This window comes from Misgurnus anguillicaudatus, chromosome 6, assembly GCF_027580225.2.
Source record: "Misgurnus anguillicaudatus chromosome 6, ASM2758022v2, whole genome shotgun sequence".
In the NCBI taxonomy this organism is placed as follows: Eukaryota; Metazoa; Chordata; class Actinopteri; order Cypriniformes; family Cobitidae; genus Misgurnus; species Misgurnus anguillicaudatus.
In genome coordinates, this window is record NC_073342.2 from 10,675,513 (window position 1) to 10,690,022 (window position 14,510).

At 36.1% G+C, this 14,510-nt stretch overlaps 1 protein-coding gene across 2 annotated transcripts in view; it reads left to right on the forward strand.

Moving 5' to 3' along the window:
* Positions 1-11,891, forward strand: part of peak1 (pseudopodium-enriched atypical kinase 1) — a 49,159-nt gene extending 37,268 nt beyond the window's left edge. For both annotated transcript variants that reach the window (XM_055193025.2, XM_055193026.2), the window contains exons 3-5: positions 1,440-1,657; positions 5,161-5,879; positions 5,968-11,891. In XM_055193025.2, coding sequence (XP_055049000.2) covers positions 1,440-1,657; positions 5,161-5,879; positions 5,968-7,125 — 2,095 coding nt within the window. In that variant the 3' untranslated portion in view covers positions 7,126-11,891. The remainder of the gene's footprint in view (positions 1-1,439; positions 1,658-5,160; positions 5,880-5,967) is intronic.
* The last annotated feature ends 2,619 nt before the right edge of the window (positions 11,892-14,510 follow it).

The window sequence follows — 14,510 nt, forward strand, 5'->3', positions numbered from 1 at the left end:
CACATTTTTACATTGATTCAATAGATTTATAGCATTCTGAAAAAAAATTGTCATGGATTTACTGCAATTTGTGGAAAAAATAATTTGATTTTATAATAAATCTTTGAAAATCAATTTATGGATTAGAATTTTTTTATGTTTTATAACCTAAAGATGCTATGTGAAAGTTTGTAACAGAAAATAGTGGTTATCATCTTGTCAGTAGAAAACACGTTTTTACCGAAATTCGTCAAAATGGAATAACTGCGTTTTGGAACCAAACTCTTCAAATGTATGTTTTACCTGGAAGTTCATACTGGTTAGCAAAGTTTTGCAGCATTTCTACAAATGCTGTTTTTTCACTGTATTGAATGGCTTTGCAATGTATTGCGTTACACTGTCAGTTAAGGAGCGCCATCTGATACCGTCTCGTTCATACCGGCGCTGCAACTCCCCCTTGTGTTTTTTAGAGAGCTGTGCAATCATTGCGGTGATCTGAAATCATCGTGATGAGGTCAAACAATTGCAATGGACGCTTATTTAATCATTGTGACAGCCCTATTTTTAAAATACCTTTTTTGCATTAAATTTCTTCATTAACACACATTGTAGCTCTAACTTACTAAATTGATATCATAACGCATATCATAAGTCATAATTTGGAGAATAGAGCGGATAAAAGTTGGATAAAACCCGTCTATATACTGTACACTACTTTAAATTTGACAGGTTGTGTGCTGTTCACATGTCTGTACGCAAACACTTATTGGGGGGGAAAAGGTAGCTTTACTCACAAATGATGATCGTTTTATTATACATAGTCTAAATGTTAAATCCAGGTTTTTATAGTTTTTACATACATTTTTATTTTGAGAATCACACGAGTCATGAATCACACTGAACTGCATTACATGAGACGCACACACCTAGCACGACAGGCAGCCAATAGAAATTCGATTATTCACCTTTAATTCATTGCCAGTCGGAAATGCGTAGCTCTGTTGCATATTCAATACATAGAAAATAGCGAAATGTAATTTTCTTTATATTTATTTCAGTTAGTCTTGTAAACACATACAGTTTCAATTAGTTATCTTTTTTGTATAGCCTCATTTTTAAACCTTGCCATTGCCATAAATACCAAAAATAAACAGTGAGCGGGCACAAATCAGATCTGAGGGGGGCAATGCCCCCTTGTGGCGCTGGGCCTGTTTCAATCATTGATTTCAGTCTTTGACATGACCTTGCAAGATTATATGTTCAGAAAAAAGTAGGATGATTTTAGAAACCAGTAAATCACATAAAATTGCGTTAAAATAATATAATCATATTTTATGTCGTCACGTACTGTGTTGTGTGTACCAAATGTACCAAATTCATCACTACACGCCCCAAATAAGCTTTTTTGTACAGATATAGTTCCTAATTCCTTAATTTGAAGAATTTATTCTCCTCTTCAGTCAGCTTCCAGCTCAGGATACTGAGAGCGCTCCTGCCACCTCCCTGCTTGCTAAGCCAGAGCTATCTCCCCTTCGTGAGCCGCCTGCCTGCTGTCCGCCCCCAGCGTCGCCCACCTCGCACAGCAGCAATCAAGGAGAGCGAGAGGAAGAGGGAATCGTTCGCACCGTCTCAGAGTCTTCGACATCGAGCAGCTGCAGGGCCACGTACACCAACCTGGGTAAGTCGAGCACGCACAGATGTTTAATAGGTCACTTTCTGCGTTCTCTTCTCGATTTTGGGGGTTCTGACCTGATTTGGCCGGCTCTCACACACTGATATATTTTGGTTGTCATGGCAGCAGCGGTTCCAGTACATTTGTAGACCCATATATGACAGATCAGATTTTGTTTGAGAGAGAAATCATTTGAAGTGAGCTGAAGTGTCTTTCTGAAGTTTGTGTGGTGAGAAAAGGTACGTCTATCGCTAGGTTTTGTCTTTGATGAAATCAATTTGGTGAGGTTTTTATGTGCATTACTTGTAAGCTGTATCATATTTGCAACATAACGCATTACATGTGTTATACAGTAGGCTCTCAGACAATTAATACATATGTTTTATATATATTTTTTACAAGTTTAACTTAAGTAAACAGTTTAAAACGGTTTGTTCCCTTTTGCTTTAAATTCACATGAACCACAAAATGGGCATAAAGAATACATGGCAGGATACATGAATGGTCTTTTAATATAAAGGTTTAACTGCTGTTACTAATGTTTTTAAAGTTGACTTTTTGGTTGTTGTACTTAACGTGACCTACAAAAATGCTAAAAGAGCTGCGGAGGAACCCACTGTCTGAGATTATTGGGAGATTAAAGCAGATTAGCAAGGAATGTTCGATGAGGTTGCACGCTGTGAAATAATTTTAAACTCGTGTTCAACATCCCAGGGGATCTGCGTGCGTGTCAACTGCTTTTAGAGATACTGCAAGGAGGTAGGACACATTTGTTGGAGGGTTCAGGGTTGGGATAAAAGTTAGACGTCAGGAATGTAGCAGCTTTAATTATGATTGTACACTATGAGCAGGTTGTAGGGAGTAAAACTAAAGTTGTACAAATGCAGGTGTCTCCTAACTAGAGCCCTGCACAGGCCTGAAATCTAGGCCCTGGCCCGAGACATTTAAGCCCAGCTCTTGCACGACAGCATATCAGAATTCTCGGCCCGAGTCTGACTTTTTAATCCTCCCCATTAGGAATCTGTGACTGCAGATATTAATGCATGTCACTGACAAGCATATGAAGAGTTTTGTTGCAAAACGAGATAAATCCATTTTTTAACATTTTTGTCAAAACACGTTTATTATTATGTTATCATGTTTTTATTTTGTTTTATGGTGCTACTTAGCTGTATTTTTTAAGTTATGAAGGTTTAAATCAAAACAAACCAACTGCAGTTGAATTAAAATTAATTGAAATGCACAACCAAAAAACAAGATTTCTGAACAATTAAAAAAAACAGTGGTTATCTCACGAAACTCTTCATATATACCGCACACATGTTTGTGAGTAGTAAAAGTCTGTGCTGTTGTGACGTTTTTATGAGAGAAAGCACAAACCATTTGATATTTGATATGTAATACTTGAAATTAGGGGTGCACTGATAAATGCCGATATACACTCATAAGTGTCCGATAACTATTCTGAATCGCACAGGTGATATTATTCACAGCTATGTTATGTACTACGGCTTTTTATCAGTAAGTCCTTATCGATCTGAAATCACTGTTAGTTTGAATCATTTATAACATGCATTTGAAAAAGCAACACTCGTCTAACATTTAATCATTATACATATTCTTTATTATCATGAAAATACCTGAAAAGGTTTGAAGAACAGCGATATAAATATATCCTTAAGCCATTTTCTGGATCTGCATGTCATTGCTGCGTGTGTATTGTTCTTCGTCTACAGCGCATATTGAGTTTTTGCACAAGAGCGCCCTCTGGCTTTTGTATGTAGCAGCATTTCACCGTAATTCATTGAGAAGCATAGCAAGCATCATCGGACGATATATCGTTGCACCCCTACTTGAAATAAAACTTGCAGTGGAGATCTCAGTCGTCTGTGTTGATTAGGCAATGTGACGCGATACTTGATCATTTCAAATACGTTTACAAGATAAAGATATATTTACATTGTGTTGTAAAACTGATGATATTATCTTGATATACGCTAAATTCGTCATGAGAACTTTATATATAACTCTATAGTCGCACATTATCTGTTGGTTCAGTTTAATTCAGAGTAAACCTTAAATAAAATATATAATAAATTTATTTAAAAAAAATGCATTTTGTTTTGTAATATTCACAGCTCCCATTCTCTCAGCTTATTTTAAAACATTTAACCTCCAAGGTTAAAATCATTCCATGAAATTCCATAAATTTTGCAAAAGAAATCCGCAGAAATGGCAAAAAATAACTTCTACACTGCAAAAAAATGATTTTCAAGAAAAATGTTCTTAGTATTTTTGTCTCGTTTTCAGTAAAAATATCAAAAAATTCTTAAATTAAGATTTTCTTGATGAGCAAAACGACCCAAGAAAATAAGTCCAGTTTTTAAACCAAAAAATATCAAATTTAAATTATTTTGTGCGTAAAACAAGCAAAAACAATCTGCCAATGGGGTAAGCAAAATTGTTCTTGAATTTAGTGTTTAAGAAAAATTTTCAAGATTTTTTGCTTACCCAATTGGCAGATTTTTTGCTTGTTTTATGCACAAAATCACTTAAATTTGATATTTTTAGTCCAAAAACTAGACTTTTCTTGGGTCATTTTGCTCATCAAGAAAAAGCATCTTAATTTAAGCATTTTTTGATATTTTTACTGAAAACAAGACAAAAATACTAAGAACATTTTTTCTTTAAAATAATTTTTTTGCAGTATAACACAGATTCCTTACACGGCCGTACTACTCCTGCAGCAATTACAACAGTTTAGTTTTGTTTTAAATGGCAAAAATAGTTTTGATGATGACCAAGGAGTTAGCGGCCAACAGCAAGTTGACGAAAAGTTGTCTTACCTTACATCTTTGCTATGCATCAAAATCGAAAAAAAATGTAAGGGTTCACTACAAAACATGCTATATCCACAGTTAAACTAAAGGAAAAATCCAATCTCAAACAAGAAGATTCTCAAACAAGAAAAAAATTACACCGCTTTACGTGACTACAGGCAGAAGTCTTTAATAGATTATGCACAGCATCCAAGGTTTTAATCCTGTCCTCCATTTATAATTCTTCCTGCTGCCTTGAAGGTCCCGCTGCTGGCAGGGACACTAAACATCGTCACAACAGTTGCAGTTGTGCATGCGTGTGCGTAGTGGACTCATGCGATATAGGTTAAATTTCTTCCTATGTTCGTTTTACAATCAACAATGTCTCAATGTTTCTTTTAATTAAATTGAAAAATATGAAATGATGGAGAAGCCTAAAAAAGCCTGAGGCCTGGCCTGTATTAGCAGTGCCATTAAAATTGGCCCGAACCCCGTCCTATGGGTGTTATAAAGTCAGGGCCTGTCGGGCTCATGCTGAAATTCAGGGGTCTACTCCTAACCTCCTCACATAGATTGTAGTTTGCATCTCTTCTGTTTTTTACTCATACAGTACCCCAGGCTGCCACCTTGTGAACCTTCAAATTAGTGCAAAAAGTGATCAATACTAAGGTTTCTTAACATTCTTTACAGGTCAATCCAGGGCCAACATGATCCCTGTGAAGCATCCCAGACATCCTAAAACATCTGAAGACAATTTAGCCTCTGACCCAGAGGTCACCGAACCCACCTCCAAAGCCACTCCTCCCCCCTTGCCCAAGAAGTTAGTCCCACGTGCTCAAACCGAACCATCCACCGTATCTCCCCGACCCAAAGGAGAGGCCAAACCAGGCGGAGCCAGTCTCAGCGTCGCCAATCCGCTCTACGATCTCGAGTCCACGTGGGACACGGCCAGTCAGAGCTCCTCGGTCAGCTCGGAGGCACGACATCTCGATGAATCCGGAGATTCCCTGGAGCGTCCGGTGGGGGGACGTAGCTTGTGTTCCCTCACCAATAGCAGCACCGTGCAGGGGTGCGACCGCCGTGGCTACCGCAGTACGGAAAATTTGACAGGCAGGACGCGAGGGGCCGGGCGACCCGCTAAGGTCCAGAAACAGGTGCCGTATAGAGGCATGGACAGCTGGGAGGAAGTGGTCGGGAGGATTCGAGGCCTGCACACGGATACGCTTCGTAAACTGGCGACCAGATGTGAAGATCGATTCATGGCTGGACAGAAAGATCACCTGCGCTTTGGAACAGATAGTTGGTCTCATTTTCGGCTCACTGCCGGAAAACCTTGTTGTGAAGCTGGGGATGCCGTGTACTATACCGCATCCTTCGCCAGAGAACCTTTGATGAATTATGCCGTCAAGGTAAATGTAAATTTAAGATGCAAATGTATTCTCAACACAAAGTTTGGTGTTGTAATACTCTGTTTTATATTTTTTTGTCTGATCTTAGATCTGTAGGGGTGTGGTGAAGGAATCTCAACAGCAATTTTTTCACAGTCTGGCAGTTCGGCAGAGCATCGCTGTGCACTTCAACATTCAGCAGGATTGTGGCCACTTCCTGGCCGATGTTCCAGCTCGCCTGTTGCCCTGGGAGAAAGGGGAAGATGGAGATGACGAGAGAGATGGTACAGACGATGAAAAACACGAAAAAGAAAACGTGTTGAAAAGCCACGAGAAAGACGGGAAACTGTGCAGTCATGTCGTGGTGATCACGCGCGAGGTGCCGTTTCAAACGGTTGCGGATTTCGTACGCGAGGCCGTCGAGCGCCACGCGCGAAACCCCGAGCTGTATGAAAGGCAGGTGTGCCTGCTGTTACTCCAGTTGTGTGCAGGACTTGAACACATGAAACCGTACCACGTCACGCACTGCGACCTGCGACTCGAGAACCTCCTGCTGGTGCACTGTCAGCCAGGGAACCCGTGGAACCTGGAAGTGCCGGAGCCCAACAATAACGCAGCGTCCGGACCCTCATCAGCCACCGCCTCTGCTTGCCCCGCCCGCCTCATCATCAGCAATTTCTCTCAGGCCAAGCTGAAGAACGTGGTCCTGGAACCGTCTTCGCTCCGCGACCACTCCCGTCTCGCACCCGAGCTCCTCACCGCCACTCAGTACCGCAAGTGCGACGAATTTCAGACCGGAATATTGATCTACGAGATGCTGCATCGGCCGAACCCGTTCGAGGAAAATCCCGAGCTCAAACAGAGGGAATACTGTAGCTCGGATCTGCCCCAGCTTCCCTTGCGATCCCTCTACTCCAGCGGCCTTCAGCAGCTCGCCACATTGCTCCTCAACCCCAACCCTTCCGAGCGCATCCAGATGGCCGACGCCCGAGCGTGCCTGCAGTGTCTGCTGTGGGGTCCGCGAGAGGATCTTTTTAATTCGTTAAACCCCTCCGCTGGAACCGTCCAGCGCCACACCGTCCTGCAGAACTGGCTGGACTTGAAGCGAACACTGATGATGATCAAGTTTGCCGAACGTTCGCTGGACTCGGGCTGTGGCGTGAGCCTGGAAGACTGGTTGTGTTGCCAGTATCTGGCCTTTGCCACCACCGAGTCTCTGAGCAAAGTGATCAAAATCTTGCAGCAGCCGCAAGGCGTCCTGATCTGATCTAAAGGCTACATACGTTGTACAGGCGTGTGATTTTTATTTGGTTTTGTTAGTGAATGTGTTTGCGTTTGGTTTAGTACAGTGGCGTGCGGAGAGTAAAATCGAGTGAACAAAAGGTTTACAGGATGAAAGTGACAAAGTCATATTTAACTCCACAGATAATGGCACATTTATAGAGCTGCTTTTATACACAAAGTGAACTGCATGAAATGTGTGTGTGTGTGTGTGTGTGCGCGTGTGTGTTTTGTTAGGTTGTCACTCTGCTATAGGGAACCACTAATTCGACATTCGCTGCATCACGATTGGTGGTGGTTCGTGAAATTTCAAGATGTTTCTCATCATTCTTGTTCTGGAGAAGTACAGTAAGCATCGCATATCAAATTGTGTGTGTGTGTAGATGTATAGAGGCCCACAAGAATCACTGTAATGTATGTCTGTGGCAGAAAACTGACATTAGGTCAATGAATGAGTCTATAACATGCCTTACTCGTATATGTGTGTGTGAGAGAGAGATTGAAAGAGGCAGAATAAACATCAAATCAGACATTTTACTCAAAATACATTTTTACCCTGATATAATACACAGAAAGAAATTACAAATGATACAGATTGGATTACGTTATTTTTCTACCACAACAAGAGCACTGTAAAGTTTACCAAAGACTGAACCACACAAAATATTTTTAAATATTTTCCGATTAAATAAAATATATTAATAATCTCCCTCATAAAGAAAGTGTCCTTATCCAACTGTTAGAAAGGCTTGATTTTATTTTGAAGGTCCGATTTGTTTCTAATTTTTGAGTAGGATATCGAAATTGATCTTCTGCCCGAAAGATATCACTGAGAAATTATTGTTACTGTGAAAGCCCTACACAAAGTCTTACACTTTTAAAGGGTACCTCGACTATAAAGACTTATATGCTTTAAAACTTTATATTTGCATTCTACATCTAAAATCCATTGATAGAAACACATTAAATCTTTTTATTACTTTAATATTTTCAAAACCCCAACATGTTATACTCATTTTAAGCTGTAGAGGCCGCCATTTTGTTTCATGCATACCCACTAAAAATGGCTGGGTTTTTATGTTTACCCATAATGGGCAGAGGCGGACACTACTTGAGCATTTTAAGTAAATTTTTCAAGCATCTGTGCTTTATCAGAGTGTTTGTCTTGGGAAAAAATGTACTTTACTAAAAAATGTTCACTACGTTTTAAAGCATAGAATCATGCTGTGTATTTCTTTTATATTGCATATTAAAATTAATTTAATACCTAATTAAATAAAAATTGTGTACTTTTTACTTAAGTAAAAGTAAAAGAATATTAGATGTTTAATGTACTTAAATATTAAATATAAACCAAAAACTTTAAATTATGAAATGTAGTGGAGTAAAAATTATGATAATATGCTTGGGAATGTATGTTTTCCAAAGAAAAACACGGATAAAATATGAATACTTAAAAATGTACTTTTATGTAGAAATTAAAAATACTTAGTAGTAGTGTCCGCCTCTGATAATGAATAATTTTTATTTTTTAACCTTTATTTAGGAGAATCCCATTGAGATTAAGAACCTCTTTTGCAAGGGTGACCTGGCCAAGACAAATTTTTTGAATAAAAGTTAAAACACATAGGTACAAACAAATATGCACACACACACAAAAAAAAACTAAAACCAACGCGTCATAAAATCAATTTAGATGTTTACAGTCTAAAAACATTTACATATTAAGGCATCTGCCTCTAAGTCTTTCATTTTTAATTTAAAAGCATTTAGCGATATTAAATCAGTAAGTTTCAAGTCCTTTTGCAACATATTCCATGATGAAGGTGCAGAATACTGAAATAAATATTAACGAATAAATAAATTAATAAATTTATTAATGAATAAATATTGGACAGAACGCATGCTGGGTTAAAAATTACCCAATTTTTGTTGGTTGTTATGCAACCATGGGTTATAACAACCAAGCATTGGGTCAATTTTAACCCAGCGGTGTGTTCTGTCCAATATTAACCCAAAAATAACCCAGCCATTTTTGGAGTGTAGTGCATTCTGGGTCAATGACGTGGAATGGTTGTTGTGAAATATTACTAAAGTTTACTATAGTACATACTATGGTATCTATATAGTTTTTCATATGAAATTTTTTTACCTCTCTTTCATTTGTATTTTCTGTACATCTTCATCATTTATGTTACTCTCTGATTTGTATTGAAAGGGCTTAACAGAAGATGTTGATGTTCTTGTATTTTTAATAGCATGCAAAAGTTAAGACCATACTGCCACCTACTGTCTGTGTGCATTTATAACTTCCATCTTCTGTTTTACATCATTTTACAATATAGAGATTGAAAACTTGTTTGTCATATTTACCTCGCTGAAGTGTTAATAGAACAAGTTTTAATTGCAACCTTTTGACATCACGTATTGTGACGTAAACAAAATGGCGGCCTTTGAGTGAAAAGCCTGTTAAAATTGACATTTTTACTGTTTTTAAAGAGATAGTTCACCCAAGGGTTAAAATTATGTCATCATTTAGTCAACCTGTTGTTGTTACAAACCTTTATAAAAAAAAATGTTGGAAGATAGTTTCAGTATTGTTTGTAACCAAACCAATCTGAGTCCCCATTCATTATAGGGAAAAGAATTCAATGGAAGAGAATGGGGCCTCAGATCGGTTTGGTTACAAACATTCTTCAAAATATCTTCCTTTGTGTTCATCAGAACAAAGAAATTAATACAGGTTTGTAATTACATAAGAGTGAGTAAATGATGACATGATTTTCATTTTTGGGTGCACTGTCTCTTTAAATTCATATTCATATAATCCCAGTGTTAAAGGGATAGTTCACCTCAAAATTTAAATTCTGTCATCATTTACTCATCCTCATGTTGTTCTAAACCTGTATGATTTTTTTTATCTGATGAACACAAAAGTTTAAGAAATGAGCAGCTGATAGTGACCATTGACTTTCATAGTAGGAATAAAAATATGATGGAATTTTATTTGTAACGTCAACTGTGTGCTTACCATCATTTATCTAAATATTTTCTTCATCATTTATCACAATACTTCCAAAATATTTTTTTCCTACTATGGAAGTCAATGGTCACTATCTGCTGTGTGTTTACCATCGGTTATCAAAACATCTTCTTTTGTGTTCATCAAAAAAAGAAATTCATGCCGTTTAATAACAACATGAGGATGAGTTAATATTGACAGAATTTGAATTTTAAAGTGAACTATCCCTTTAATCTAGTAAACAGTACGTGTGTTTATAGTCGGGGTATTCTTTAAAAATGAAGGTGATGTCACTTATAGCACCTTTAAGTTTTAAACACACAGTAGTTAATTGAGAGAAACAGATGTCACTCCAGATACCAACCGTAGTGTGAATATGTTCCACTTTAAAATATCAAACCCTGAATCCCAAACATTGTGTGTCTCTAGGTTCGGTGTGAATCCTTACTTGGATTTATGTGCAATCATTTAAAAGTGTTACCATTGTTGCAGTATTTTAGATGTATTAGCGCACTTGATAGTCTCGGCATGCATCTTTTGTCTTCCTATGTCTGGCACATAAATAAAGGGAGTGCGTTCTCAGAGATCAGACCCACGGCGAGGTGAGGATTTTTAAGGATTTGTAAAGTATTAGCCTGTATCAAGAATGGCACGTGCTAAAGTCATTTTAGTCTTTGTTGTATAGTGTCATCATTGATATAGATGTGTGTTTGAGGACTGCTAGAGCAGGCCGGCGCAGCGGTAGAAAGGATTCGGCATGTAGACTGATCACCTTCTCATACACACACACACAGGCTGCATCCCAGTTTGCATACTACTACCGTGTGTCTTAAAGTACATACTTGTGCTGGATCTCAGTATGTATTTTTGAGAATGTAGTTAGACTGACGTATTGTTTGCGTTAAAATCTAAATGCTAACACATAATTCAATTCATTATTGTAAAATGTGCATTATTTACAGTTACATATTATACAAAGTGACTTACAGTGCATTCCCTGGGTTTGAACCCATGACTTTTTGTACTGTTAATGCAATGCTCTACTACTGAGCTATACTAATCTTTATTATCTGCTGTGATGGATTTTTCTACAAAACATCTCAAGCACCTTTCTGTGTTCTGGTTAATATTAGCCAAAAAATATAGATGCATTATTCAGAATTACTACATTTCTACTTTATATTCTAGTACACAAGTATGTACTTTTGGATGCAGCCATTCCCAATATTTCCTGTATCCATCACATTTTATTTTATATCAAAATCATAATCTGCATATTTTCAGAAATGAGTGTATATGTCACAAATTAGGGCGGGACCATTGGTTTACTCCTAATAACGCATAATATAGTTATACATAAATTTCAGTATATAGTGAATCAGGTGTGTTTGAGAAAATCTAGCGTGTGTTGTGCTGAATGTTTGTGGGTCCCATCGAGCAATATGTTGTAAATAATTTGAGTGTAGTTTATAGACGACTATTAGATCCATCACAGGCACGAGTTTTAACATTGAATGAAAGCATCAGCGGATGTCTGTAAACAGGAGGACGTTTGTGTGTTTCTGTTTTGTTTTATCAAATTTTATTCATGTATTTACTGTTATTTACAAATGTTTATTGCCAGTGTTAATTTGACAGTACTGCTTTTTACCTACATGCATATCTTATGGTATTCAGCTCTCCATTACTGAGTTTACTGCTCATAATAAAACTATGAATATGTTTTTAAACCGAGTGTCCGTGTGATACTGGAAAATGTTTGCTTATTTTTCATTGCTGTTTTAGTTTAGGCCTCTATAGAGGGAATCATTTCTGTTTTTGTGATACGGCCAAGGTTACACACATAAAGCATGCAATACGATTTGCTATTGTGTTATTTGCATATATGTGACCCTGCAGGTCTTAAGTACTATAATTCAATCTGGGAGCATCAAAGTTCGATTTTACATTTATTTTAATATTTGACATGAACTTACTCAGTCAATATTAAAGATATCAAGGTTATATTTTTACAAAATTTTCTTTACATTATGTAGGATGATTTTCGTAAAAAAAACAATAAATCAACAAAAAAAGACCATGATATTTAACTGGTCAATATTTTCCCGCTTTAAAAACGCAGACATTGTTTGATGCTTCATTAATGCAAATTAGGGATGCTTAATGATTAATCGCGATTGGTTGTGTGTGTGTTTTATAATTATTTATATATAAATATGCACGCATGCATAATTTTAGGGGAAAAATTATTTATATATTAAGTATTTATATATAATATAAATTATACATAAATATACAAATGTATATTATATGTAAACATTTCTTAAATATATACATGCATGTGTGTGCATTTATCTATACAAAGTTATTATACACAGTTCACGCACACATATGATGGACACAAAAACGTTTATTCTGGTATAGATTAATCTGGATTAATCTTAAAGCATCCCTAATGCAAATGTTCCTACAATAATTTTTTTTTGACCATTCACTGTATTTGTGAGGACATTTTTATAATATATTCTTAATATTTTAGTAAAAACTAGTACTATTACTACATACGTTGCACGTAAAGCAATTTATTTACTAAAGCAGAACACATAATTTATGATTTCAATGTGTTCCAGGTTTGCACAAAAAAACTCCTGATCTTTCAGATTCAATTAACAGCCTATAAAAAAGTGAAAAATGTAAAGAAACATGTTAAGGGGTAGTTCCCCCAAAAATAAAATTCTGCAATTTTCTCAATGTTTTGATGAATACAAAAGAAGATATGATAAATGATGGTAAGCACACAATTGATTGTAACCATTGACTTTCATAGTAGGAAAACAAATATTATGGAAGTATTGTGATAATGAAGAAAATATTTTGATAAATAATGATAAGCACACAGTTGGCGGTACCCATTGATTTCCATCGTATTTGTTTTTCCTACTAAGTTAAGTTAAAATCAGCTTAGCATCATTTATTAAAATATCAGCTTTTTTGTTTATCAAAAAAAAAGGAATTCATACAGGATTAAAACAACATGAGGATGAGAAAATTATGACAGAATTTTTATTTTTTGGTTAACTAACCCTTTAAAACCTGTTAACTGGCACTGTCCCGAGTTTACTTTAATATTTTTCATGTAAATGTTAATCTATCACAACAAACTATATTATTTTGTTTTCATATTTAAAACCTTTTAGCAATAATAATAATGCAGTGACTGTAATTTATTAATTTGTGACACGAGTAGGCTGGGCAAAAAAAAAAAGATTTTTCGATTAATCTGTGTTTTTTTTACGTGCAAATCTATTCTCAAAGGCTCTTTTTTCATATTTATTTCCGCAAACATTGACTGTAAGATTAACTTTAATCTAAATAGTCTTTTCCACTAGACTGTTCTGACTTTTTTCAGCATACATTTTTCATCTTGCATCAAAATTGTATTGGATTTAACATAATTGTATGAATTTGAAAATTAGAGATGGGTTCTGTTTTAATGTACCCAGGCCATGTGTACCTAAAATAAGAGTTTAATATACAGGTTGGCTCTTAATTTCTTTTTATTAATTATCCTTGTAAACTTATGTTCACTGTTCTTTTTTATACATATAGTATTTGTATTAAATCTATATTCATTGAGTTTAATCAAGGAACATCAACCAGGGAATCGGAAACAGAAATCGAACCGAGAATCAAAGCCGAATCGATTTGAGAGCTTGCGAATCGAATATATCTGGAACATCTGAATTGATACCCAGCCCTAGACAGGACAGGAGTATGCAGGAAAGCAACACGAACCTCTTTTTTTATAATTGTATGTATAAAATAGTAGTATATAAAATTTTTATTACAATAAATTTAAACTGCTACAACAAATTCCAGACACTTCCGTAAAAAAATTTAAATTGTCTTTTTTAAAGGTGCCAAAGAATGCATTGAAATAATCTGTTAAATTGTTCTTTGATATTTACTTAGAAGGTATATACCTTTATTAAGTGCAAAAATTATCCAAAAACGTTTTACATGTCCATTTACAACCCTAGGATTTGTCCTTTGAGTGAAATGATCTATTTTTGCCCTATTTCCCTGAAAAAAATGATTCATTGAATTTAATCCATTCTTCTTAAAGGTAAGTGGTTGCAATCAATTTATTTAAGCTACATTTAAACAAAAAAGATTAGTAAAGTAAAATAAAATATAAAACTTTTGTTTAAATGTGGCTTAAATAAATTGATTGCAACCACCCTCCCCAAAAAAATTGATTAAATTCAACGAATAATTTTTTTCAGTGTTGGAAGGGTCATGAATAATAATGTTGAGCTCTGCTCTGCTCTGCTCTGAGGCTCATGTCA